At 43.0% G+C, this 27,198-nt stretch overlaps 1 protein-coding gene across 2 annotated transcripts; it reads left to right on the top strand.

Moving 5' to 3' along the window:
* Positions 1-349: 349 nt before the first annotated feature.
* Positions 350-15,014, top strand: CHRNA6 (cholinergic receptor nicotinic alpha 6 subunit; the record flags this gene model as incomplete). 2 transcript variants are annotated; one of them, XM_082863638.1, is made up of 6 exons in its annotated part: positions 350-428; positions 2,086-2,225; positions 10,881-10,925; positions 11,640-11,749; positions 11,851-12,829; positions 14,883-15,014. In XM_082863638.1, 6 exons carry the CDS (start codon positions 350-352, stop codon positions 15,012-15,014), a joined length of 1,485 nt encoding a protein of 494 aa, XP_082719764.1. The 2 variants fall into 2 exon arrangements, with proteins under 2 accessions (XP_082719764.1, XP_082719765.1); XM_082863639.1 differs by lacking the exon at positions 10,881-10,925.
* Positions 15,015-27,198: the final 12,184 nt, after the last annotated feature.

The raw sequence follows: 27,198 nt of genomic DNA, 5'->3' as shown, positions 1-27,198 counted from the left end.
ACAAAGATACACTAAGCACATCACGGTTTTCTGTCCCCTCCCGGTGCTGTCTGCCCAACACCCCCATCCTGCTTCTCTCGTTCCTGCATGAGAAGAGATGTAGGGTGTCAGGAAATGGGCTGACTCATCTGACATCAGATTGAATCCTTTTTATCTGCCCTTTTGGTTGACCTTAGTCTCTGATATTGGGAACGACCATGTTATGTTTATGAAGGTTTTCATTTCACAGAAGACATTTGGACTGCAGGGAACTCTGGTGATTTAAAGGTCCGGTGTGAGTGGCTGCCTGATAGCTCTTTGTTTTCCACAATCCTTTGACTAGAAAAAGAAATCAGAGTGTGTTTTAAACATGCTGCCCCGCGAGGGACAGGGATTCCTTCACTTTGGGCTGTGTCTCTGGTGGTATGTATTCACACTTTGCTTCAGAGGTAGGTTTTATTTCTGCTTGTTCTCATATTCCCTTTTTAGCTACATGTATTTCCTAGTTTTATTTTCCTCCTTTTCTAGTTGTGCTTGACTGAGCAGAGATGAGATATGCTATGGATAAATATGTAGAGTGTCTGCACAGGAATTACTCCTCTTATAACTGCTAATTAATCTATTCATTTTTAGTTGGCTGGCTTAACATGTAAAATGAGATTTCGGGGGGATGGGATGGGGAGGACAAGGAAACATTGTACACCATGTTTTGTTTTATTTTCCCAATGAAAAATAGGCAAAAATAACAATGGTACAGTTTTCTCTCCATCTCCACTATGGATGTATTCAACTTCTTTACCTGTATTTAATATTTTTTCAAAACTGTGGTTTATTAGCTGATACTATTCCTCAGTCTATGAACCCTTCCATTTTGTAGGTAATCATCTTCATTTTGGGAAATGTGTCCTAAGAGTAAGATCAATCATTTTCAAAGTTAAGGCTTAGAAATGGACAGCTGCTGCTCTGTCCATGTCCACAAAGCCACATTTCCACGTGCTGTCGGCTTTGCAGGGACTTGCTTGTCAAGACTCAAGGAGGGTTTATCTGAAATGTCTCAAAGGAAAAGAAAAACCTCAAAGGAGGAAAATGGGTGACAGGAGGATTTCTTAATTATCTGTTTTATGTAGAAATATTTCTATCTTTATTAATTAGGATGGCAGACAATGATGTTTTACATCTAAAATTGCCCTTTCCTGCTGAAATCTCAGTGTTTCCAAATGCATCTGTCAAACAACACTTTTTATTTAGTAATATAACAGCTATCTTTTCCTTTGTTTTTGCCTAATGAGTTGTTCAGCCCCTTAAATTTTTTTCTTTCAGGGTATAAATCCCTTTGGGAAATTTATAGAATAGTATTTCAGGTATCAAATTTGAATTCTATAAGGAAAAATATAGAGGGGGCCTTAATGAGATGAATTATGTCAAATGAAAGCAAGTAACCTACATTTAGTGCATTCTTGGGAAAATACAGAGACATGCATTACATTATTGTCTAAATTTAATGACTGAAAGTGCTATTGTTTAAGAACTTTGGGGATTCTATAAAAAATATTTTAAGTAAATTTTCCTTAAAAACTTTGCACTCTCACACATCTCCAAGAATTGAAATTCAAAGTTGATTTTAAAAAGGAGGAGAGGTTACGACCTTAATGAAATTACTAGTTATTTAAGTTTGATTGAAGAAGGTTCCCCAGCAACACACCCTGCTGGTTGTAGAAACAGAGACCAGTCAGATCAGTATTTTGACAAGAAAGGGCAGGACTTCTCTTTAATTACCGGATCAGTAAGACGGTGAGTTCTGTTCAGTGACATAACTGAACATCTCAAGCCTGTGTCTATCTATCCCTTTACACTGTGCTGCCATAGACTTTAGAAGTGCTCTTACCAACATCATTTTGTTTGCTAGCGCACTAGTCCTGAGATGCCGGTATTACTCTTTTCATCTCGGTGGTGAAGGGGAGTAGCATGGCCAGGAGGGGCAGGTGCAGTGGTGCTGGGGGAAGCTGGTGTCCTGCATCCGCCTTCCCGGATGGAAGCCCCTGGAACCTCCCCACCAGCCAGCATCCTTTCTGCTTCTCTAACCCCTCTCTCTGTATGGTGCCACAGGATGTGCAGGCTGTGCGTCCGAGGAGAGGCTCTTTCACAAACTGTTTGCTCATTATAACCAGTTCATCAGGCCCGTGGAAAACATTTCTGACCCAGTCACTGTGCATTTTGAAGTGGCCATCACGCAGCTGGCCGACGTGGTAAGTGCAGGGTGGGCACCACGACGCCTCGGAGGCCCCAACTCTGAAGGGTCCAAGCAATTCCCACTCACTGCACTGGGTAAATAAAGGAATTTTTGAACACAAACAGACAAAAATCTACAGAGTGCTGCCCTTCAAAGCCAGCCCGTTGGGAGGGATCCACTCTTCCCAGGGTTGCTGTCATTATTCTCCTTAAGGCGATGTTTTTCTGGAAATGCTCTCAGAACGAGTTTATGAAACAAAGAAGCGAAGGGGCATTTGAAGGGGGAATACAAAGGGAGCTAACTTCATTGTGCACCTATTACGCACCAGTGTCCACACTTAGTGGCTGTCATCTGCATTTTACAGCTGGGGAGAGGAAATCTCAGATAAGAAACTTTCCCAACGTCATACAGTTACAGATGGTGGCACTGGGGTTCAATCAGCACTGTTCAACCCCAAAGCTCATGCTCTTTTGACTCCGTATAAGAAGAATTGCTTTAAGTCTCCTTTATTATAGAAGAAAGAGAAAATTCACCTTGTTTCACATAGGGTTCCATCCAGCCCTGAAAAACTGATGGGAATTTGGAGGTCTTAGTTTAATTTATTGCTATCCTGTTTAAGGGGCAAAGAGGACTAGAGTTCTTTCTTTTGAATAATCTTCACACCCTAGTTGCTGAGAGAGGAGGTGTGGGACCTGATACCCTAACAGAGGACAGGGTTCTGGGCTTCAAGGCATGGCAGGGCGCAGGCTGGCCTGAGGCACTGGACTCGGACCAAATTCCAGGAATAGGCAGGCTTAGGACATAAGGGGTAAGGGACGTCCCAAGCATCTCTGAGACAATGGTGCACAGACCGAGGGAGCAGCCCAGACCCTGGACAGTGGCAGGGAGTGCCTCCTTCCTCTCAGCTTTGCCTGGAGAAACAGTGGTGGCTCCAGGTGCACCTGGGGGAAGACCTCAGTTATGGATATGAAGTCCGGGCTCACCATGTTTCTCTGGTCCATGCTTCCCAGTGGACTGGGCTGACCCTGACCTGATCCTCTAGCTTCTGGACCAAGCTGGAAGTGTGTATATGCTGATAAATACTGGTTTAAAAAAAAAGTAAGCCAGATGTTTTATCTCACTTAGATGGGCCCACTAATTCCTTTAATAAACATTTATTTAGTACCTATTCTAATCCCGCCTCCCCTCTCCCCTCAAATAGCTTAGCACTGGTTACTGGTCTCCTACCAGGCTGGAAGCCACACTTGGTATAAATTGGTCTGTTAGGAATGGAGAACTGGACTGAGTGACCCCTAAAGTTTGTGATACAGCATCACTTCAGATCCATGATCTATACACCCTTTCAGGACATTGTTCTGAAGATGGTGGGTGGAGGATTGCTAGATACAGATTTTGGTATTTGCATTTGGCTGCTATCAGAGATTGAAAAACACACACATGCTCTCTCAGCTTATATAAAACAAGTTTATTTCTTTCTTATGTAATAGAAATCTAAAGGTTAACAGCCCAGGTTAATACCAGGTGGCTTCGTGGTAGTGGTTGCATCACGGTGTTTGGTTGCCCAGGTTGTGCACTGCACAACTCCTGAGGATGTTAATCACATGAGCTATGATGCTAAAAGCATAAACTGTGACAGGGACCAAGGTTCCTTCTATCTTTCTATGTCACCATCCTTAGCATGTGATTTGTTCCCTCAGTGTTGCCTTGTGGTCCAGGATAACTGCTGATTTTCACTCATCATATTCACATTCTTGGCAAGAAGCAGGAGCAAGAGAGAAAGGGGCACATACCAGACATCTGTGACTTCCTTAAGGAGTTTTATTAGAAGTCCTACTGACAGCTTCTGCTTCCTAGCTCATTGACCACCCCTAGCTGCAAGAGAGTCTTGAGAAATGTAGTTTTTTAACTGAAATTTTATTTATTGAAATAATCATAGATTCACTTGCAGTAAGAAATAATAGAGCCCTTGTATACTTTCTTTGACCAACGGCAACAACTACTGTATCTTTCATTTCTAAAATTTTGTCGTTTCAGGAAAGCTATACATAAATGGAATCACACAGTATGTAACCTTGTGGACTGGCTTTTCCACTCAGCATAATTCTTTAGACATTCATCCAAGTTGTTGCTTGTATCAATAGTTCATTTCTTCTTTTTTTCTTCCAGTTTTATTGAGATATATTTGACATACAACACTGTATAAGTAAGGTGTGCAGAATAGTGGTTTGACTTACATACATCATGCAGTGGTTGCCACAATAAGTTTGGTGAGTCATTTCTTCTTACTGTGAGTAGTATTCCATGGTATTGATGGAGCACACTTTGATTGACCTTTCATTGGTTGAAGAACATTTGGGCTGATTCCAGTTTTGGTCTTTTACAAATAAAGCTGCTATGAACATTTGTGTACAGGTTTTTGGGTGAACATTAATCGTTATTTCTCTGGGATAAATGCCCAGGGGTGCAATTCCTGGGTCATGTGGTAGTTGTGTGTTAGTTTTAAAAGAAACTGCCAAAATGCTTTCCAGGATGGCTGTACCCTTTTACATTCCCACCAGCAATATGTGAGGGATCCAGTTTATCTACAGCTTTGCCAGTATTTGGTATTGTCACTGTTTTTTATTTGAGTTATATTAGGTATGAAACGATATCTCATTGTGGTTTTAATTTGCATTTTCCTAATGATTAATGATATAAAACCTCTTTTCATGTGCTTATCTGCAATCTGCATATCCTCTAAGGTGAAATGTTTGCTCATGTCCTTAAGCCCATTTTCCAGTTGGATTGTTTGTTTTTACTATTTAGTGTTGAGAGTTCTGGCTATATTCTAGATGCAAGTGCTTTGCCAGTTTTGTGGTTTGCAAATATTTTAGCCCAGTTTGTAGCTTATCTTTTCTTCCTCTTCACATGGGCTTTCACATGAAGTTTTTAATTTTGATGCGGTCCAATTTATCAAGTTTTCCTTTTATATGTCATGCTTTTGGCATCAAGCCTAGTAATTCTTTGCCTTATCCCAGATCCTATAGGTTTTCTCCTGTGTTTTTCTAAAAGTTTTATTTATGTCTTATGTTTAAGACTATGATCCATTTTGAGTTAATTTTTATATGAGATATGAGACCTAGATTTTTTTTTTAGACCTGTGGGTGTCCAATTGCTCCAGCACTATTTGTTGAAAAGGCAATCCTTTCCCCACTGAATTGGTTTTGCACCTTTGTGAAAAATCAGTTGAACATATTTGTGTGGGTCTATTTCTAGGTGCTCTCTTCTGTTTCATTGATCAGTGTGACTATCCCTCCACCAACACTGCACTCTCTTGATGACTGTAGCTGTAGAGTAAGACTTAATATTGGCTAGAGTGATTCCTGCCACTTTGTTCTTCTTTGTCAAGATTGTCTTAGCTATTCTGTGGCCTATGCCTAGAATAAGCTGCCTATGTCCACAAAAAGCATTGCCCTGATTTTGATAGGAACTGCATTAAACCTGCAGATCAGTTTGGGGAGAAGTGACATCTTTACTCTGTTGAGTCTTCCAGTCCATGAATGTGGAATGTTTCTCCATTTATTTAGCTCGTCTTCCTTCAGGATTTTGTAATTTTCAGTACACAGATCCCATACATGTATTGTTACATGTATACGTAAGTATTTTGTTTTATCTGGGAGTGACTGAAAATAGTATTATGCTTTTTTTTTTAAAACCCCACATTTGTTTATTTATTTATTTTTGGCTGTGTTGGGTCTTCGTTTCTGTGCTAGGGCTTTCTCTAGTTGTGGCAAGCGGGAGCCACTCTTCATCGTGGTGCACGGGCCTCTCACTATCGCGGCCTCTCTTGTTGTGGAGCACAGGCTCCAGACGCGCAGGCTCAGTAGTTGTGGCTCACGGGCCTAGTTGCTCCGCGGCATGTGGGATCTTCTCAGACCAGGGCTCGAACCCGTGTCCCCTGCATTAGCAGGCAGATTCTCAACCACTGCGCCACCAGGGAAGCCCTATTATGCTTTTAATTTTGGTTTCTCCATGCTCATTGTTAGTATATACAATTTTAAGACTTTTGTATATTGATCTTGTATCCTAAGATCTTGCTGAACTCACTTAGTTTCAGCATTTTTATAGATTCCATGGGATTTTCTTTGTAGGGAACCTTATAATCTGCAAATAGAGATAGTTTTATTTCTTCCTTTCCAGTCTATGCATTTCCCCCCTTTTTCTTGCTTCATTTCAGTGGCTACAACTTCCAGTACTATGCTGAATAAGAGTGGCAACAACAGACATCCTTGTCCTGTTCCCAGTCTTAAGGAAAAAGCATTCAGTCTTTCACCATTTGGTATAAAGTTAGGTGTAGCTGTTTTGTAGATGCTCTTATCAAGTAGAGGAAATTTCCCTTTATTTCTAGTTTCACAGAGTTTTTAATCATGAATTGATGTTGAGTTTTGTCAAAAACTTTTTCTTGGACTTCCCTGGTAGTGCAGTGGTTGAGAGTCCGCCTGCTGATGCAGGGGACACGGGTTCGTGCCCCGGTCTGGGAGGATCCCATATGTCGCGGAGCGGCTGGGCCCGTGAGCCATGGCCGCTGGGCCTGCACGTCCAGAGCCTGTGCTCCGCAACGGGAGAGGCCACAACAGTGAGAGGCCCGCGTACTGCCAAAACAAAAACAAAAATAAAAACAAAAAACTTTTTCTCCATCAATTGATATGATCACATGGTTTTTCTTCTTTAGTTTGTTGATATGGTAAATTACATTGATTAAGTTTTGAATGTTAAACCAGCCTTGCATCCCCCTTAGTCATGGTGTATAACTTTTTATACATTGTTGGATTCAGTTTGCTAATATTTTGTTAATGATTTTTGCATCTAAGTTCATGAAAGATATTGATCTGTCATTTTCTTTTTTCGTAATGTCTTTGTTTGGGTTTGTGTCAGGATAATATTAGCTTCACATAAAGGATTTGGAGTTGTTTCCTCCTCTTCTATTTTCTGGAAGAAATTGTGGAAAGTTGGTATTGATTTTTCTTTACATATTTGGTAGAATTCTTCAGGGAAACCTACTGGGCCTGGAAATTTCTTTTCCAGGAGCTTTTTAATTATAAACTCAATTCTTAGATGGCTATAGGGTATTCAGACTGTCTATTTATATCACTTTTCAGATTCTTTTCCCTTATTGTTTATTACAAAATAGTAAGTATATTTCCCTGTGCTATACAGTAGGTCCTTGTTAGTTAGTTTGTGGTTTTTGAGGAATGGGCCCATTTCTTTTAAATTGACAAATTTATGATAAAATTAAAGTTGCTCATGGTATTATCTAACTTTTTAATGGCTATAGGATCTGTAATGATAGCTCCTGTTTCATTCCTGATATTGGTGGTTTGTGTCTTCTCTCTTTTTATTTTTGTCAGTCTGGCTAAAGGTTTATCAATTTTGTTGTTTTTCCCCCAAAGAATCAGTTCTTTGTTTCATTGATATTCTTTATTGATTTCCTTTTCAACTTTATTGATTTCTGTTTTATCTTTATTTTTCCTTCCTTGTACTTGCTTTGGGTTTATTTTGTGCTTGTTTTTCTAATTTCTTGAGGTAGAAACTTGTGTTATTGACTTGAGAGTTTTTCTCATTGCTAATGTAAGCATTTAGCTATAAATTTTCTTCTTAGCACTTTTATTAGCTGTGTCCCTCATATTTTGATATATTGTATTTTTGTTCCCATTCAGCTCTATGCGTTTTAAAGAATTTCCTTTGAGACATTCTCTTTGACCCATGGATTATTTAGAAGTTCAGTTTCCATGGGTTTAGAGATTTTCCTGTTGTCTTTTGGTTATTGATTTCTAGTTTGATTCCATTATGGTCAGAAACACACTATGATTCCAATTCTTTTAAATTTGTTGAGGTTTGTTTCATAGCCTATGATAAGGATATGCTCTGCGTTGGTTAATATTATATGCATGCTTGAAAAAATGTGTATTCTGGTGTGTTTGAGTGGAGTATCTATATATGTCAATTAAATTCTGCTGGTTGATTATGTTGTTCAGATTTTCCCTATTTTTGCTGATTCTGTTGAGTTTACTGAGTTCTATTGGTCGCTGAGAGAGGGATATTGAAGTCTCTAACTGTAATTGGGGATTTGTCTGTTTTTTCTTTCAGCTCTATCAGTTTTTGTTCCATGCAATTTGAGACTCTGCTGTTTGGTGCATATATGGTCAGGATCATTGTGTCTTACTGGTGGATTGATCCTTCTTTCATTATGTAATGTCCCTCTTTGTCTTTAGTAATTTTTTTCCTCTGCATCTGCTTTGTCCAGTATTAATATAGCAATTCTTATTGGTGTATTAGAGTCTACTTGTCCTCATGTGGGGCACCAGAAGTCCCTATGGGCCATATTCATTGTTGTCACTGAGCCATGGTGAGGTCTGGGAGTGACTGTGATGCAGTACAGCCCGGATGCACAATTACCAACTCCCTTCTAGAAGACTGTAGGCCGTCTGCTGCTGTTTGGGCCTCAGGCTTGGTCTTAGAGCACCAGAGAGCTCTACATGGAAGGGTGTTTGCTGCTGCATAGAATGAACTTGGCCACAAAGTCTAATGAGTGGATGATCTTCAGAGTAAGTGTATTTCCACTGTCCCCCTCATGGGGCCAGGACAAAGGCCCTGCCCAGTGTTTTCGATGGCCTGGCATATCTGACATGACAAACATGAAGGCTTTCAAAATGTAGCCCACCTGGCCTTTCTGATCTCAGTCTCTGAGTCTGTTGCTGCTACTCCATGATCTAGTCCATTTGAAATTGTAACTCCAATCCTTTAACTGAACCAGGTGTCAACTACTTTATTTTCCCAAGAAGGGGACGCAGGGTGATGGTCCCAGGAACGTGGGGTTGTACTGTGGGTCTCTGGTCTCCTTCAGCTGGGCTGTCCGATAGCAGTTCCCATGACCATAGGTGCAGTCTGGCATTGGATGGAGAATGCGACTTTCCAGACCCGGTCCTGACCCATAAACTTGGCTGACACCTCTGAGGGTGTCCATCCACCATGAAGCAGGTCCACACCACATGGAGGTTCACCAGGCTGTGGAAGTATAGATGGGGAGGCAGGAATACTGTTGGGATGATATTGCCAAATGATTTTAATTCTCAGAATACAACGTTCTAGTTCATAGTGTGCACTAGTTCTCTAAACAGTGTATTAGTGGACAGAGAGGAAGCATTGTTGGAAGATGCTTATGACTGTTACCTCCAAGACATTTCTGGACTGCTAGAGCTAGTCCATTCCTGACTGACAGCCAATGGGTTTATTGACATGGCCCCTGCTTGAATCTGCTGGTCACAAGGTATGAGCAGAAGACACACCCAAGTCCTTAGACTTGGGTAATTGTAAAGTCATGGATAAGTAATAGTCCATTTCTTTGCTTGCCCTGACCAATAGAAAACCATGAATGTAACTCCTTTTGTTGACCTTTTAAAACCCTGGGGCTTATCATGACTTGACACAAATCCCTTTGAAGGAGGAAGCTGGTGAGGTCTCCAGGTAGCGTTTTCTGGGGGGCATGGAGAACTGCAGAGCAGCAAACCAGAGTGGGCTGGTGTCCAGCCCTGGCCACAGCTTCCTCAGCCAGTGTGAGGTGTTTACTCTCGAAGGTGCTCATGTGTCTGGGGAAACAAGGTTGGTAAGTTTTGGGAACCCACTGCCGGCCACTGTGTGACCATCAATAGCCTCCAAGTGTTGTGCTCTGAGACTGCTGAAGGTTCTGGATGTGTCTTCAGTAGCTGCTCCACTGAGAGGTGGTAGCTGATTAGGAGCACATTATATTTGGCATGTCATCCTGGAACGCTTTTATCCAAGAGACCCAGGACTCTTTGCAGGTCATTTAGGTACCTGCTTAAACCACCTCCTCAGACAAACCTTCCTGGATCATCCTGTCTAAAAGAGACGTGTGTGTGTGTGTGTGCAGACACACACACCACTCAATCCCTCTTTATTTTTTTTCATGGGACTTATCACTATCTTACATTATACCATGTATGTATTATTGATTTTCTGTCTCCCCAGCTAATAGCTTAGGCACATGTAGGTAGGGATATTTTCCATCCTGATTACTTCTGTAGCCCCAGCATTTATAGAGCGCACAGTAGGCACTCAATAAATACTTGTTAATGAATGATTGAAGCAATCAGCAGTGGTGTGTGTGGGAGCAGTGCTCTGGGGAGTGGCAGGTTCCAGCTGGAGAACTCCATGGTGAGCTGAGACTGACACCTTGAGGGGCAGTGGGGCTCAGGACTCAGGACCTAGAGGGTGCTGGGCACAGCTGAGGAAGAAGATAGCAAAAGCAATGATACCCATCGCCATCTGCAGGGCTTCCCCTCCCTCCCTCCCACTCTCTCTTCTCTCCCTTCTTTCCTTTTATGGGATCAGAAATGTTTATGGGCTGCAGTGGTCAGAAAGGCTTCACAGAAGTGGAACTTCAATCAGATTTGAAAGACAGTTATAAAGCCACATTTCAAAGTCAACAGGGTTGGAACCAGTGTGGAAATATTGTATTTTTGTCCTTTTATAAAGTGCCTTTTCAGTCTGCTTTTTTTCCCTCCGTTAGCATGAATAACTCAGATTGGCTATTTTTAGTTGTAATTTTTGCTCTAAGATTCACTTCTATTAGCAAGTACATTTGAGGCTAAAAAATATTGTTTCTTCTTCCCAGGATGAAGTAAACCAGATCATGGAAACCAATCTGTGGCTACGTCACGTACGTGTCTATGTCACACGTTCTTCTCTTGGAATAGTGTCACACTTGTGTGTCAGTTTAACAATGTCAAATGGATAAAATCCACTAGCACTCCCTCTTTGCATCTCCAGCTTATGATAGAGCATAAAATATTAACTAGCTCCAAAGTTCAATCTGGTAACGGCTGGCTGGGTGCAAGCTTCATGCTGCAGAACTTAGTGACAGAGTTCTCTCTGACTCTGCTTCGGTGGTTTCTGCTCTCAAGTCTCCTATTTTTGTCTGAATCTCGAGCTCCAGAGCTAGATTCTTGACCACTCTTTGATCCTGCTCTGGGTTAGATTCCCACCGTCTGGTTTTATCAGTCATACCATCTTGTTCTTCCTTCCTGTCTCAATCTTTTATGCAGATTTTGTAACAAACCCATCATCATACACTTGAATTATCTTTTTAATACTAGAAATGGATTGCTACTAGAGATGGAACATAGTCCATGGAATATGGAAGCTGAGCCTGTAAACTTGGCTAGCTAATTAATAATCAATAGATACTTATCTAATATCTATATTTACCCCAGATCAGCTCAGCTACCTTGTTCCCCATGGATTTAATCTTCCAACTTTTGGTAGGAAACCAACTCTTTAAATAAGAAATTTTTCAAAAAGTTGTTGAACCAACATAGAATTAACATTGGAAGAAAGTCGAGAATTTTTAAAAACTGACTTCTATTCCCTTTAGATGTGGAATGATTATAAATTGCGCTGGGACCCAGTGGAATACGATGGCATTGAGACTCTTCACGTTCCTGCGGAGAAGATCTGGAAGCCTGACATTGTTCTCTACAACAAGTATGGGCATCTGACAGCCAGTGTCTTTCCAAAGTTGCCTTTGGTACAGGCTGACCCAAAGCACAGAGGGTGTTACTAATGGTGTCTGGTTTACTTTGCAGTGCTGTCGGCAACTTCCAAGTCAAAGGCAAGACAAAAGCTCTTCTTAAATATGATGGCATGATAACCTGGACTCCACCAGCTATTTTTAAGAGCTCCTGTCCTATGGATATCACTTTTTTCCCTTTCGATCATCAAAATTGTTCCCTGAAATTTGGTTCCTGGACCTATGACAAAGCTGAAATTGATCTTCTAATCATTGGCTCTAAAGTGGACATGGATGAATTTTGGGAAAACAGTGAATGGGAAATTGTCGATGCTTCTGGCTACAAGCATGACATAAAATACAACTGTTGTGAAGAGATGTACACAGACATAACCTATTCTTTTTACATTAGAAGATTGCCGATGTTTTACACCATTAATCTGATCATCCCTTGTCTCTTTGTTTCATTTCTAACTGTGTTGGTTTTCTACCTTCCTTCTGACTGTGGTGAAAAAGTGACGCTTTGCATTTCAGTTCTGCTTTCCCTGACAGTGTTTTTGCTGGTGATCACAGAAACCATCCCATCTACGTCTCTCGTGATCCCCTTGGTGGGCAAGTACCTGCTGTTCACCATGATCTTCATCACCTTGTCCATCGCGGTGACGGTGTTTGTGTTGAACACCCACTATCGCACCCCAACCACACATACCATGCCCATGTGGGTGAAGGCAGTCTTCCTCCGGCTCTTACCCCAGATCCTGATGATGAGGAGGCCTCTGGACAAGAGGAAGGGGACAAGATATGACAAAAACCCCGAAGGCTTCTCTGGTAGGCCAGCCAAAGTCAAGTTCGATCGTCGCAGAGAGCCCAAACTTCTTAAAGAATGCTGCCACTGTCGTAAGTCCAGTGAGATCGCCACCAGCAAGAGACGGTTAAGTCATCAGCCTTTTCAATGGACGACTGAAAATTTGGAGCCCTCACCTGAAGTCGAAGATGTAATTGATAGTGTTCAATTCATAGCAGAAAACATGAAGAACCAAAATGAAACAAAGGAGGTAAATGTATGGGTCTTCTAGCCTGTTCACCCGCAGCAGGCCTGGGGGCCCTGCATAGACATGTCAGATCTTCAATGTGAGTTCTGTTTGCAAGACGGTCAGGGAGTGGTGCCCTAAAAGCCAGCCCTGTGATGATGCAGTTATGGGTGAACGGCCCTGCGGAGGGGGTGGGGTAAGGTGTAGCCTCAGAGCAAATCTCTGCCTCCAGAAATGTCAACTCAAGTAAAATCTGGTTAAAATAAACACTCAGGGCAACCTTGGTTTATTAAACTGAGAGCCCCTGCGTAAGGAAGGGTGGGAGAGGGAAAAGCCGGCTGAGGGGCAGGAGGAAAGCCTGCAGGGCTGGTCACAGTCTGGGAGCCTGGGAGGAAGGTGGTGTGAGCCTCCGGCAGCTCCAATCCCACTTACTCCACTTGACAGGGATCCAGGTGCTGATTGAATGAACCTCAGGGTTATTTTTAGCATCAACACAGTCTGCTTCTGCGGCCCAGAGTCTAACTATAGCAGCTCGGACCTCCTCATCCTCCAGAGAGAGAGAGCTCAAGAACTTTATGCCAATTTTCCATACCATCAGGATGACTAGCTGGGGGCCTCTGAAAACTCCTGCCGCAGGGGTCTGGGTCTGACCTGATGGCAGTAGCCATCATCCTTATCTCCTAATGAAAGGACATTGCAGGCCTGAAGTCCACCCACTGGTGCTGAGGCGGACATGGGCTGCATGTCACACAGGTCGGGGAGGGGGTACATCAGGGCCAGGTGAGCCTAGGACTCCCCTCTGTGGTGACACCTTCGTCAAACTAGGGGACAGTTGCTGCTGACTTGATCACCACCAGGTAGAGCTCTTGGAGGTCGGGAACAGGAAGGACATGAGAGATGTAACGAGCTCTCCCTGACCAGCGTGATCCCGAGTTCTAGAGGGTCACCTATTCCTGATGGGGGGGGCCCATCACATCGCACATCCTACACCCCCTGCCTCAAACCCATTTCCCAGACTTGCCAAGGAGTCAGACTGTCCCGTGGTGTCCATGACAAGAGTGGATGAGAAATGTCACCTGTCCTATTAATAAACGAAGGACGTTGCACCCGTCAAGCCATCAACCACTGCAGTCACCCCCAACTGTGCACCCTGAGGGGATTCAGGGTGGAGGAAAGAAGGATGCTGGCCCTAGAGAGCTAAGTTGCATATCAAAGGAATGATTTCCGTGAACCCAGACTCTTGCCTCTTCCCATACATAGAAAAGCGCTAAATTCCTTAACTTGAGATATCTGGTTTTCTTTAATTAACAGTAATCTTTTTTTAAACGTTTTTAAAATTGAAATATAGTTGATTTACAATGTTGTACTAATTTCTGCTGCCTAGCAAAGTGACTCAGTTATACACATATATACATTTTTGGGGTATTCTTTTCCATTATGGTTTACCTCAGGAGATTGGATAGGGGGGAACCAGGATATGTAGGAGGTTTTGCAACAAAATCCAGGTGGTCAGAACATCAAAGGATTACTGTTGCAGTCAAATGCAACAAAATGCTCTACAACTAATCTTTTGATGTTCCGGCTACCTGGTCTTTGTTGCAAAACCTCCTCTATGCCCTGACTTTTTTTTCCCTTACCTCTTCAGGGCAGTCCCTCAGAGCGATCTGAGAGGCTGCCTCCCGGGCTTGAATTCCTCAGAAAATCCACTGAATAAAACATAATTCTCAACTGTTAGGTTATGCATTTTTTTTCCAGTCAACACAGAAGTGGAGCTCTCCGAGCAGCTCTTTCTGGGGTGCTGCCTGCAGTCAGGAGAGGTCCTGTGTGCCCACATAAGCCTGCTCACTCTGCAGCCTGCTGTCCCAGGACTGATGGAGCGCACGCACCCACCCTCTGCAGACAAACGGAAGTTCTCTGTGTGCTACAGAGGAGACACGGGTTAACCAGGATCACGGGGATATTTGCTTTAAAATTGCCAGGAAATCTTCTGTGAAAAGGAAGCAGCTTATTTATGAGACAAAGCTTATCTCCCATGGTTTTGATTTTTTTTTACGGCTGCTTGACTTTTGTCTTTCAGGTAGAGGACGACTGGAAATACGTGGCCATGGTAGTGGACAGGGTGTTCCTGTGGGTGTTTATAATCATCTGCGTGTTTGGAACTGCAGGGCTGTTTCTCCAGCCACTCCTGGGGAACACAGGACATTCGTAAGATGGATTTTCCCTTTATCTTCAGAAACTTACAAGACACTGTGTTTGTTCCATGTTCCCCCCACCACAAGGAAAGGGATAGAAAGCTTCACACCAAGTCCCCATCTAGATGGAAAAAGAGGACTTTATTGCCAACCAGGAGCCTGGATGCCCTCCCTTGGGGCACAGAGGAGTACTTTATGATCCCAGTGTCTGGGATCTGACACTGGAGCCCAGAGCTGGCAGCACCTGCAGGCTTCTCTTGTCTGTACACGTTTGGCTTCCGGGGACGTGACCGACCCACAGAACAGCAAACCGTGGAATCAAAGTCAAGCCATGCTAAGAGCTTCTTTTGCTTCTCCAGTTTATGGGCTTCTCAGTATAATGATACCTGCCAGACGTGAAACTCTGGACCTTGGACATGCTGACCTCTGCAGCACCTGTGAACTCGTGTATGCTTGCTTTCTCCTGCACATCTCTGTGATGTAGAGCACACACTGCAGCATTATTTGATACATTATTTAGTAAAAAAGTAACAGCAGGTAGTCAGTCTAACCAACAGGCTGTATTTACTCCCCTTCTAAAAAATCTTATTGAAGTAGAGTTGATTTACAATGTTGTGTTAATTTCTGCTGTACAGACAAGTGACTCAGTTATGCATATATATGCATTCTTCTTCATATTCTTTCCATTTTGGTTTATCACAGGATACTGAATATAGTTCCCTGTGCCACACAGTAGGACCTTGTTGTTTATCCATCCTATATATACTAGTTTGTATCTGCTAACCCCAAACTCCCAGTCTTTCCCTCCCCCACCCCCCATATTTAATTATCATTCATCTGGCAAGAGACTTGAGTGGTGACATTGCCACAGTCACAGAAATAGGTTCTGTCCATGCACTTGGAGCTTTGTAGGAAAAGTCATAAACACAGAGATCTCCAGGACCAGGTATCATGTGGGGAATGTAACCAGAGCAATGAAAATAAAGCATGACGTGGTCTGGCCGGACAGACCTGAAGCAACCTTTGCCGTGGGTCCAAAAGGTGTCTCTTCTCATCAGCAGTTTCCATTTGCTCTTTGTAACTGAGACTGAAAATAAAAGTGTTTCTTCTGTAGGAAATGGTGATCTTGTACCTTTTAGAGCAATTCCTTTTCTGAGAGGGAGAACCTTGGGTATTCTGTTTTATTCAACCCTCGTTTATTATCTTCTTATTTTTTGTATACACATTGTAACAGTTTTAAAGATGCATTTTAAAGTAGAAAAAAAAATCTGCCCTAACACAGGAACTAATTTCACTTTGCCTTTCCCATTCTAGTCCTTGTCTAAATGCACACATAATCTGACACCTCAGTTTTACCTTTCGGTTCTGTATTTTGCTCTTTTCTCAATATCATGTCAGTAGCATTTCTCCGAGATGTTACGCAGTCTTGAAGTATAATTTTTGTGGTTGCATAACCTCCATTGTGTTGATACCCTACAACTTCTATTACTGATACTAACCAGGGTTCTTGACCTTCCCTTAATCAATAGAAATTGATAAGAGGCCAGGCAAGAAACTCAGGCAAGGCTTTATTGGGGCTCCCCAGGGGCAGAAGCAAAAGGAACGAAAACAAGTAACAGCTTCCCTTGCTCACTCACCGAGGGGAGCGAGCTAGTTCCTTATATGGGGTGAGGGTAGGGGTGTGTCCAGGAGTTGGACAGGAAGGGCGGTGTAGGTGGTCTGCCCACCCCTTAGGTGGTGTTGAGAGCAGGGGGCGTGCACAGTACCCTGCTTTTGCTCCCGACACCCTGCTTTTGCTCCCAACTCACCGGAAGTGGCAGTCGGGGTTTTTTTTGGTCTTTTTGTATCTTATTGTCCATAATTTGCCCCAACTGCACATATATGCAGTTATTTTTACTCCCTTATAGTTTCTTTGTATTTTTTTGCTCAAGGAGACGTTTGTCCAGGTGAAAGCCCTGCAACAAAGGGTCCCAGGTCCCAGATCCCAACCTGTCTCATTACCATGTGCTAATTCTTCCTTATCTACCTCATCCTGGAGCTTAAGGCCGGTTGTAGTACCCCAGGCACAAGTTACTCTGTTTTAAAGTATTTTTACTCTCTTCATGTCATGTGATTGTAGCACCTCTTTTATCTGTCTTTACAGAGGGTTGCTTGTTTCTTGATACTTTTTTTTCTATTAAGCCAAATCACTATTTCAAGTCATTGTTTAAAAGTTTTCATGGTGGTAAATACGCATAACAAAATGTACCATCGTAACCCTTTTTAAGTGTACGGTTCAGTGGTATTAAGTGTATTCGCATTGTTCACAATCATCAGCACCATTCATCCCCGGAACTCTTTGCATCTTGCAAAACTGAAACTCTGAACCCCTTAAGCAATAACTTTTTAATTTTTTTGAGGAACTGTCACACTGTTTCCCACCGCAGCTGCACCATTTTACTTCTCACTAACAGTGAGCAGGGGCTTCATCTTCTCTACACCCTCATCAACACGTGTTAGTTTTTTGATGGTAGCCATCCTAATGGGTGTAAGATAATATCTTGTGGTTTTGATTTGCTTTTCCCTAACGATGAGTGACGGTGAGCATCTTTTCATGTACTTATTGGCCACTTGTATATCTTCTTTGGAGAAATGTGTATTCAAGTCCTTTGCCCTTTTTAAGATTGGGTTATTTGTTTTCTTGTTGTTGAATTGTAGGTGTTCTATATATACTGGATATTAACCCCTTATCAGATATAAAAATAAGACTTTTAAGAACTGCAGAACAGGAAGATGAGAGCAAAGTGCTCCCAGCCAGGGGCAGGAAGCCAGGATCCTGACTTCTTAGTATATTCTTTTGTGCATGAACGGACATCAGCCTTCCCAGCCCAGCTTTCCAGAAGTTGCTTGGTGATCCTCAGGGGCAGTGACAAACTAACAACATATCTTGATCTTCTGATTTTAAAGAAATAAGCATTTGAATAAAAGGGGCATCACAGCATGGAGATGTCTTTGTGTATCAGGTCTGTAGAATCAAAGACTTTGAGAGATGGAACGGAACTCATAGATTATGTAGCGCAACTCTTTTTTTAATCTCAAGAGGTAGAGTGGTTTGCCCATGACCACGTAGCTATTCAACTCTGAAGCCCACATCTCCTGACTCTTAAACCATTTCTCTGCCCCTGGATGATTTAGTCTCTCTCATGAGATGGGAATCGAAAACGACAGAAAACCAACTGATTTGGCCCATCTCCTCCCTTCCCATCTGCATGTCCTCCCAAAGGCCAGGGAAAGCACCTTTCACTGTCAGTAATCGGAAGGAAAAAAGTTTCTAAATGTAAACAGGTTAGAGAGATGAAGCAGCAAGTGCTCTCTTAGTTTAGGAAGGTCAGGACTCTTAGTGCCAAAGTTTATTTGAGCCGGTGTAGGGGATACAAATAACTTTTGTGGGCTATATGTGAGTCTTCAGAACGAGATCAGTCATTGCTGAGTTGAACTGCAGACATTCTTGGGAATATGAGTCCCAGGTCAGGTGGAAGCATTTTTCTCCCTCACTGCCCCATCTGTTCCTGCTTCCCTTGGCTGAGGTAGCAGAGCGGGGGCAGAGGAGAAAAGCCGACGTTAGCAGCTGCTGAAGCATAAAGAGACTGACCAAAGAGGGGCCCATCATGCAGGGTCTGCTCGCTGCAGAGAGGCTGATTTGCCCCCCACTGGGCCCCGGGCCCTTGCCATCATGCCGAATGTGGGCTTGGGTGCTTGATCTTCTGATTTTTCAAGATACACTGAAAATCCAGCTTTTTATGTAGAATCTCCAAGTTTTAAAACATGGCAACTAAATTAAGAAGCGAAAATAAAGTCTTGGTGTCAGCTAAACAAAAACTCCTGCCTGCAGGGCCGTGAGGTGGCAGCCTTTGGCTAAACAAACCGGGGCTTGATCCCTTCCGTCCGGCAAGGTCAGGCAGGAGGGGCAGAGTCAGGGGCAGGGAAGTGCTGGGGTCGGGGGGGAGGAGGTGGACCCCGGGACCACGGAGCTCCGTCTGAGGGCCTAGAGAGGTCTACACGGGCTGTCCCACTGGCCCCAACCTGCCCCGAGGCCTAGGGTGTGCCTCTTGGGTGTAGTGAGGGCACAGCGAGATAAGAACAGGGGCATCTCCCCTCGCCCATCCCCACTTTTGACTTGGGAACTCTCATCTGAACTCTTCAGCAGCAGCATCAGTTTTCAGCCAGAGCTGCTATTGTACCCCTTACACACGCACACACACACACGCGCACGTGCACACATACACACACACACACACACACACACACACACACACACACACACACACAGACAATTTCCAGCTGGTGTTTGGAAACGTCTAAAAGGGTATTTTGGGTTGTCACAATGACTGGGGCGCTACTGTCACTTAGGGTCTGGGGCTAGGGATGTAAGCCTCCTGCAGTGTGAGGGGCAGGTCAGTGTAGAATTGTCCCAAACAAGAGACCCATAACTCCCACAGGAAAGTCTGACCCTCTCAGGGGTGGTCAGTTTGGAGCACAGGCCTGTGAAGACCCACACTCTGTGGGCCTGTTGAGGGCAGCCACGCACCACACCCAGCACCCACCACACCCAGCACACACCACACTCACCACGCACTCCACACCCTCTACACACACCATACACCACACACATTACACACACAGCAAGCCCACCACCCACGCCACACGTATCACACCCACCACACACCTCACACATTGCATCCTCACTGGGTCCTTGGTGCAGAAGCACCCATCCTCCTGGAGAAACAGGAAGGCTCCTTCCCCACTGTATGTTCCCCTGAGGATAGAGTTTTGCAGGTGGAGGGGACTCCATCTGTAAACATGGATGTTGATAGTGCTTTCCACACAGGGCTGTTTGGAAGATTGCCTGAGTCAACCTTCACAACGTGTACTCTTCCTTTCGACCTCCCTGTGGATACTGCACTCTTCTGGCCTGGCGGAGATCCCCCCTGAGTGTTCAGGGGCACGTCTAATCCTGCAGCAGGCCAGGCTGCTATGCCCTACCGCCGCTATTCTGCCTGCCCGGAGGGGTGTGGCAACGCGCACCGGTGGAAATACTGCTGCTCTCGGCTAGTTTGCCTAAAACTAAGATTGTCTATGAACCAAAGAAATAATGTTACTTTTATTTTCACTACTATTTTATTGACATACTGAACAGAAAGTCTTAATACAAAGAAGGAGTATATGTCAGGTTAAACATAAATGGTAGTCACCATGGCTATTAAGTAAACAAATTCACATTAATACATAATAGTACGTGCTTCCAAGAAAGAATTATGACACAACCAAAAAAATCCAACCCAGAATAAAGATATTACTCTTTGGAAACTACAGTGTTCTAATGTAGCTAGTTAGAGACCATTTTTAAAAGGACCAAGGTCACAGGTAAGAGTCTCTGTAACTTTGCTGTGTGTTATGGCCACAGGCTACACTTCTAAAATTACCAGTGGATTAAGGTGGACAGATCACCTTAATCCAGGGATTAGTCTTAACACTAATGGTGAGATAGCCCCATAGCATGTCCCCTTGTACGGTAAATAGAAACTACACATCACCATCTACGATGTATTCTGCCAACAATATTGAACTAGATTGTAGTTGTAACTTCCAATTTACAGGAAATACAGGACACAGGGGGACAAGCTAAATGACACCAGAAGCAAGTAACAAGACAACCTGAAAATGAGACATTCTTGGAGAAAACTGATCTCCTCCTTTCAACAAGTTAGTGACAAGAAAGAAATTAAAATAGATTTAAGAGGCATAGCACTATGGATTGAATCCTACTTTAGACAAGCTATCTCTTAATTTAGGCTATTCTTGAGATAGTTGGGGAAACTTGAATATGGAGTTATTGATTCTTCTAAGTGTGATCATAGTATTTTAGAATTCTTTTAATGTAAGAAAATGGTTCTTTAAGGGGTATACTGAAAATTACACATGCACACACACAGAGCTGGAAATATTGGGTGGAACTGAGCAAGAATACAAATTTGTCCTCATTTTAGACAAATAACCCAATCCAAACTTTGTGATACTGGTTTAATCAACGAACAAATATGATTTAAGCCTTGACCGCGTACTCAACTCTCTTAGATGCTGTTGGGGACGTAATGGTGGATATGCTACAGTACAGCTGAGGAAATAAAATTCACAGAACAACGCAATAGAGAACAATTATGTTCTAAACTACATATATATCAGAGACTGAAAACACCATAGGCTCTCAGAGATGGGGGCTCCGAGGGGGCTGCGTGTTCCGTGAGGACTTCATGTGGAGGGGGTGTGAGCAGGGAGCTGAAGGGTGAGAACAATTGAGGGCAGCTCTCTGTGTGTCCTCACCTGTGTGTGCCCACATGTGTGTGTTCCACACCTGTGTGTGTGCCCGCATGTGCGTCCTGCGCGCTCACACGTGGGATGCAAAGTTGTATGCGTCTTCCAATATCCACTGGTTGGAGTTAGCTGGAACATTTTGCCCACAGATTTGTCTTGCTAAACATTTGAATGTAAAATTGCTTTGCTTTAAAGTTAGGTTTTGTAGTTACTCCTTGGGGTGATCCTGCTATATAAACGTTTATCCTTCCCCACACTTGAGACCGTTATCCCTCCCAGTCTAGCTGGGACGAGGCTTAAGCTTTGTGCACACATAGAAATGCTTGACCTTTGCTGTATTTGTGTCTGGTCAGAAAGAGGCTTGACGTGGAAGGTGTTTCACGTGGCATTTTTCATAATTTAACAATGAATTCAACTCGAAATACATCTTTCCAAGATTAGTACTGCCATTTACTCAGCAAACTAATGAGCTAAAACAAAGTTAAGTAATGAGTTAAGTCAACAGTGTTCTCAATAAAAGGAAGAACACTGATTTGCCCTTTGAGTCCATAACCCCGCCAGGGATTTAAGGCAGGGAATCCTTGATTTTCATCACAGTGTAGTCCAGCAAATTCTGTCCTAAAGCAGCAATAAAGCAGATTATGTTTTCCCAAAGGAACAAAGTTACAATTACAAGTTGTGTGGTTTAAAATTGTGAAAGTTCCAGTATTTAATCTCTAAAGTATAGAATTTGGGGGCAGGAGAGGTCTTCAAAAGCATAACCTCTGGAGTCATAACCTCTTGCTATTGACAAGGAAACTAAAGCCCAGAGAGGACAAGTGACTCACCGAAGACCCCACAGTTCACACAGCTAGGTAATGGCTGGTCTAGAACCCAAGAGTCCTAGTGCCCTGGCTTCTGCTTTGCCATGTTGCCTCCCTTTAAAAATTCAGCAAAATATGCAGAAAAGTAATGACTATGTGGACCATACGAGGAGCCCCATTGTTCCATAATGTGAGCACATAAAAATACAATTCTATAGAACAAAATTTGGTATCTATTGAAAACAAATGCATTGACCACATTAAATATGATTTAAACACCTATAATATATGAATATGATTTCCTTTCTTTTCTTTTTTTTTTTGAATTTAGAATTTCTTTTGAGGGTGATTTGAATGGGATAAATTTAAAAAACAGTCCAGGCTATTTGAAAAAATTCTATCATTTCTGTTCACTATGGTTCTGTGCTTTGTTCTAAGAATAGAGCAGATCTGGGTACTTTGTAGGAAAGGAAGCTGCATAAGACAGGAGGGTAATTAAAGGAAGCATCTCCAGGAGGAGGAGTCAAGGGCACAGGGAAGGAGAGACAGGTATGAAGGAGAAGGGCTGGTTGGTGTGAACAGGATGGCGATCTGCCTGGGAGCAGGAAGGGCAGTTTGGAGACTTCAGCAAAGGTCCAGGAGACTGAAACAGCCAGGTGTGAAGAGCCCCACGAGAGTGGATGTGGTCCTCCTGCCATGTCTGACAACACACGTGGATCATTACCTTCAAGACACGCCTCACTTTTTTTTGGCCAATAAATTTGCAATTCTATTCCCAGCAGAATCATCTTTCTAGTCCCCACCCATGTCCAGCACCTACCAGGCTGCAAAGTCAAGATCATTCAGTCCTTAAAATAGACCTCACTCTTCTCATGGTGTGATCCCACTCTGGGTGATTTTTCAGTGTCCATTTGCCATCGACAATTGAACATGTCTATAGGGGTTGGGATTTAGAAAAAAGGTTTAGTATAAGTGACTGGCTGATGTGTTTCCTTCTTCTTCTTATTTTTTTGTCCTCCAAATCCTACTGATATTTCAGAAGAAATGTGAAACGAAAATGAATCCGTAGGAGTACTGGAAAGTTGGCTGAGGTATCTTCATAGACTGGATCGGTGGGGATGGCTGAAATATGTAGGACAGATGAGATCAGATTTATGGAAAAACCTAACAGAGCAGTGGAATTTGTGGTCTCATGCAGGAGAGTTGGGACCACCAAAGAAATTATTTTTTTCTAGCAAACCCCACTATAACCCTAAGATTCTATATGGGGAGATGAGTGAAGGGCAGAGGACAAGCTGCTGTGGTTCTCCATCCTCACAGTGGCTTCTGCAGTCTGTCCCCACTGATGTGGTCATTCTGACACATGGAGAACTACAGTGGGCACCAGATCAGAGAATTAGGGCAGTGCCCAAGATCACTTACAGCTACCGTGAAGGAAGGGGTGTCCCAAATGTAGAAGATGAACTACATGCACACCCTAGAGAAATGCTTGCTTGGACACTAGACAGTAAAGGAAAGTGACTGAAGCTAGGTTTTCTGTAATTAGAAATGTTTTTCACTGTCAGGAGAGTAAACAGTATCAAAACTCACCAAACATTTGAATAAAATGACCACAAAAAGCATCAAAAATCAGCAGAAGAATTAACCACTACAGAAAAATTGTTATTGCAGACAGTAGAAGAAGTCTTTTTTTTTTAAGACTTTTTTTTTTTTTGGCTGCGTTGGGTCTTCATTGCTGCATGCGGGCTTTCTCTAGTTGCAGTGATGGGGGCTACTCTTTGTTGCAGTGTGCGGTCTCCTCATTGCGCTGGCTTCTCTTGTTGCAGAGCATGGGCTTTAGGTGTGCGGGCTTCAGTAGTTGCAGCACTCGGGCTCAGTAGTTGTGGCTCATGGGCTCAGTAGTTGTGGTGCATGGGCTTAGTTGCTCTGCGGCATGTGGGATCTTCCTGGACCAGGGCTCGAACCTGTGTCAGCTGCATTGGCAGGTGGACTCTTAGCCACTGTGCCACCAGGGAAGTCCTTAGAAGAAGACTTTAAAGTAACTATTCCCCTAATATATATTCCAGAGGGTATGACATCCAAAAAGAAGAATTAGAGTTGTTGGAAATCAAATACATGATTTATCCACAGACAAACCAATCCCCCACCTGGGTAGGTGGGCTGAATAGAAGACTAAACAATAACTGAAAAGCAAATTAGTCAGCTGTAACATCAAACTGACAATGGAAAGAGTTAAAGAAATAAAAGTATGAGAGAAAAGTTAATAAGTTAATAAATATGGAAGACATCTAGGAATATTAAAACCCTTCTGTTAGAAATTTCAAAAAGAAAGGGGAGGGGCTTCCCTGGTGGCGCAGTGGTTGAGAGTCTGCCTGCCGATGCAGGGGACGCGGGTTCGTGCCCCGGTCCGGGAAGATCCCACATGCCGTGGAGCAGCTGGGCCCGTGAACCATGGCCGCTGAGCCTGCGCGTCCGGAGCCTGTGCTCTGCAACGGGAGAGGCCACAACAGTGAGAGGCCCGTGTACCGCAAAAAAAAAAAAAAAAAAAAAAAAGAAAGAAAGAAAGGGGAGGAAGAATGGAAGACAGGAAATAATGAAAGAGGACAAGAAAATTTGCATGAGTTGAAGAAAGACAGTCACCTCGTGCCAAGACAAGGAGAAAGTCTTACACTTAGACACATACAGCATACAGGTGACATTTCTAAAGTCCAAAGATGAAGAGAGAAGCTTAAGCTTAAGAAGTTTAAGGAAAAAACAGGAATCTGTAGCAATGAGAATAAGAATCATCCCTCACCATAGTTCTCATCTATAATGGGGGATATTGTAGAATAATGTCTTCAAAGTTCTGAGGGAAAATGATTTTGAATTCAGAATTCCAGGCCCAGCCAACCTATTCTGTGAGGGCAGAATGAACTACAATTGCAGAAATTCAGCAATTCAGAAAGTTTACCACACTCAAAACTTTCTAAAAGAATGGCTTAGAGATGGATTCCTCTGAAATAATGAAATGCATCAGCAAAAGAGAAAAACAGTATAAAAAAAATTGGAAAATTTAGGATTAAAAAAAACTGGTAGGGCTTCCCTGGTGATGCAGTGGCTGAGAGTCCGCCTGCCAATGCAGGGGACACGGGTTCGTGCCCCGGTCTGGGAAGATCCCACATGCCACGGAGCGGCTGGGCCCGTGAGCCATGGCCGCTGAGCCTGCGCGTCCAGAGCCTGTGCCCCGCAACGGGAGAGGCCACAACAGTGAGAGGCCCGCGTACTGCAAAAAAAACCCCAAAAACGCGGTAAACCAAGAAATGAATAAAACGATTAATTGTTTAGAATATGGTTGTGGACAAAATGTATTGTCAAGACATTATTCAGAAGAAAGAGACACATAATATAAAAATTAATAATCTGGAGCTAAATTCTGGATGATTTAGAGAAAATATAAAAGGTGATAAAGAAAGAGGGGAAGTGAAGGTGATTTAGCATCCTGTTTTGTTTAGAGGGTAGGGGACAGGTGTTAATTCTCAACACTGGTAAAAGAAGTTTGTATGTGTTTATTAATAAATTAGTAGAAAAGGGTGCATACCTTTCAAATCATTAGAGAAGAAGAAGAAACAGACAAATTCAGTCAAGGCTGAAAAGGAGCAAAATAAGAAAGAACAAGAAAACGTTACACAGAAAACACAAACAAAATGGCATAAATAAGGCTAAACATATTGGTGGTAACAATTTATGTGAAAAGGTTAAATACTTAAATTGGGTTTTTAAAAGTCCCAGCTGCAAAGAGTTTATACGAAACATGCCTCGCACAAAATAATCCAGAGAAGGCTTGGATTTAGAACTGGGAAAGGAGAACAATTATTTCAAGCTAAAATCCAGGATTTGGCGTCATCGAGAGAGAAGACTGTCAGCCTCTCCCCATGAGTCTCAGAGAGGGAGTCAGGCTGGGTGGGGGAATGAGGTGCTCCCAGAGGGCAGGGAGACACATGCAGACAGAATGGGAAGAGTCTTGGTGATGGTTTCTTTGGATCTGACACCAAAAGCAAAGGCAGTAAAAGCACAATAAACAAGTGGGACTACATCAAACTAAGAAACGACTGCACAGCAAAGGAAACCATCAGCATGAAAAGGTAACCTATAGAATGGGAGAAAATATCTGCAAACCATATATTCGCTAAGAGGTTTCTCTTCAAAATATGCAAGGAACTCAGACAACTCAGTAGCAAAAAACCAAGTAACTCAATTAAAAAATGGGCAAAGGATCTGAATAGATATGTTTCCAAGGAAGACAACCAGGTGGCCAGCAGGTAGATGAAAGGTGCTCAACTCCAGGGGATGCAAATCAAAACCACAATGAGGTATCACCTCACGCTTATTAGGATGGTTGTCATAGAAAAGACAAGAGATAACAAGTGCTGATGAAGGTGTGGAGGAAGGGACCCCTTGTGCACTGCTGGTGGGAATGGAAATTGGTGCAGCTACTATGGAAATCAGTATGGAGAGTCCTCAAGAAATGAAAACTAGAACCACCATACGATCCAGCAATGCCACTTCTGGAAACGAAATAATTCTCTTGATGAGATATCTGTATCCCTATGTTCACTGCAGCATTATTTACAATACCCAAGACATGGAAACAACTTAAGCGTCTGTCGATAGATAAATGGATAAAGAAAATGTGATATATATGCAATGGAATATAATTCAGCCATAATGAATTCAGCTGAATATAATTCAACCATTTGCTGACAGGACAGCAAATGTCCTGTCATTTGCGACAACACAGATGAACCCAGAGGACATGAGGCTTAGTGAAGTAAGCCAGATACAGAAAGACAAATACTGCATGATCTCACTTATAAGTGGAATCTAAAAAAAAAGAAAAGAAAAAGAAGTTGCACTCATAGAAACAGAGAGTAGAGAAGTGGTTGCCAGGAGCTATAGGGGGCGGGGAAATAGGGAGAGGTTGGTAAAAGGGTGTACAGTTTGGGTTATAACACGAATAAGGTCAGAGGATCTCATGTAAAACGTGACTACAGTTGATAACACTGCTTTG

Source organism: Leucopleurus acutus (genome assembly GCF_964270905.1).
Source record: "Leucopleurus acutus genome assembly, chromosome: 21".
In the NCBI taxonomy this organism is placed as follows: domain Eukaryota; kingdom Metazoa; phylum Chordata; class Mammalia; order Artiodactyla; family Delphinidae; genus Leucopleurus; species Leucopleurus acutus.
This window is presented reverse-complemented; position numbering and strand designations above follow the sequence as displayed.